The 1,741-nt window shown below is 51.8% G+C and overlaps 1 protein-coding gene across 1 annotated transcript in view; it reads right to left on the minus strand.

The window, feature by feature from the left end:
• Positions 1-165: 165 nt before the first annotated feature.
• The window catches only part of LOC105516381, a gene marked incomplete at its 5' end in the record, with an annotated part of 27,610 nt that continues 26,034 nt past the window's right edge, over positions 166-1,741 (minus strand). The window contains 2 exons of the mRNA XM_011948578.1: positions 166-171; positions 321-626. Of these exons, the coding sequence (XP_011803968.1) occupies positions 166-171; positions 321-626 (312 nt within the window). The remainder of the gene's footprint in view (positions 172-320; positions 627-1,741) is intronic.

A 1,741-nucleotide genomic window follows, 5' to 3' on the forward strand; every position in this document is an offset into this window, starting at 1 on the left:
CGGAGCTTGCAGTGAGCTGAGATCCGGCCACTGCACTCCAGCCCGGGCGACAGAGCGAGACTCCGTCTCAAAAAAAAAAAGAGTCAACACAGTGCATTCTCATTACTCTATGAAATTCTCCCTTCCATTTTTTCTCAGAATTTATCTGTTCCATCAGTTTCTCTTCTATTCCTGGCAGAGGAGAGGAAGGCAGCCTTACCGAGCCCTCCTCCAGCGCTCGGCGCAGGTCCTGCAGATCCGCCTCGGGACACCAGACCTCGGCAAAGAGCGAGACTCCGTCTCAAAAAAAAAAAAGAGTCAACACAGTGCATTCTCATTACTCTATGAAATTCTCCCTTCCTTTTTTTCTCAGAATTTATCTGTTCCATCAGTCTCTCTTCTATTCCTGGCAGAGGAGAGGAAGGCAGCCTTACCGAGCCCTCCTCCAGCGCCCGGCGCAGGTCCTGCAGATCCGCCTCGGGACACCAGACCTCGGCAATGAGGCACTTGTTGGTCACGTCAAAGCTGCACATGTTCAGCATGTGGTAGATGGCCTTCATTTTCTTCACCTGGATCACACGGCTGTAGACAGACTCGGCAGCTTTACATAGCACTTGCCTCAAATAGTCCTCGGTTTTGTGCAGTACCTGGGGAAGAACAACAGCGGAATGGGCATGTTTTGGTTTTTGTCCACCTGGCACCCGACTTCCTTTAGAGGACTTTCTCCCCATTGACAGAGGATCATTCTAGGCATCTGCCTATCCTGGTGGCAGCTAAGGAAGCCGTTCCTTCCTTCTCCTCCCTGCCCCTAGTACCACTCGGGGGTGGGCAGAAAAATCTAAGCTCAGTCAATCAGATGCCCTATTTTGGGAGGCTGCCTCTGGAGAACATGACCCCAGGGCACAGGAAATGGTGAGACGCCATCGTCACTGCAGCAGCGTGGTGGTCTACCAGGGTCCAGCAAGCTCCCCGGGTTCCTACCCATTCCCAAGCTTGGCCTCGCCCCATCAACCCTGTGAGCCACCAACGCCCATCCCATCCTGCCAAGAAATCCTCTCTCGCTTAACTGAATCAGAAGGATACTTCTTGCCAACAAGAGCCCTCACTGTCATCAGGAGAAAAATGAATTTAAATCCTGCTGGTAAAATAATGCCCTCACCATGTTAACTGGGGCTGGCTTGTCTTGTGTGATCACGAATTACAATCCAGACCGGGGCAGTGGCTCATGCCTGTAATTCCAGCACTCTAGGAGGCCGAGGCAGGTGCATCACGAGGTCAGGAGATCAAGACCATCCTGGCCAACATGGTGAAACCCCATCTCTACTAAAAATACAAAAAATTTAGCAGGGATTGGTGGCACATGCCTGTAATCCCAGCTCGGGAGGCTGAGGCAGGAGAATTGCTTGAACCCAGGAGGCAGAGATTGCAGTGAGCTGAGATCGCACCATAGCATTCCAGCCTGGCAACAGGGCATGATTCCACCTCAAATAAAAACGAATTACAATCCAGGCTGAGCGTGGTGGCACATGCCTGTAATCCCAGCACTTTGGGAGGCTGAGGTGGGCGAATCATTTGAGGTCAGGAATTTGAGACGAGCCTAGGCAACATGGTGACACTCTGTCTCTACTAAAAATACCAAAATTGGCCAATCATGGTGGTGTGCGCCTGTAATCGTGGCTACTCAGGAGACTGAGGTATGGATTGCTTGAACCCAGGAAGCAGAGGTTGCAGTGAGCTGAGATTACGCCACTGCACTCCAAGG

This window comes from Colobus angolensis, unplaced genomic scaffold, assembly GCF_000951035.1.
Source record: "Colobus angolensis palliatus isolate OR3802 unplaced genomic scaffold, Cang.pa_1.0 Scaffold28, whole genome shotgun sequence".
In the NCBI taxonomy this organism is placed as follows: domain Eukaryota; kingdom Metazoa; phylum Chordata; class Mammalia; order Primates; family Cercopithecidae; genus Colobus; species Colobus angolensis.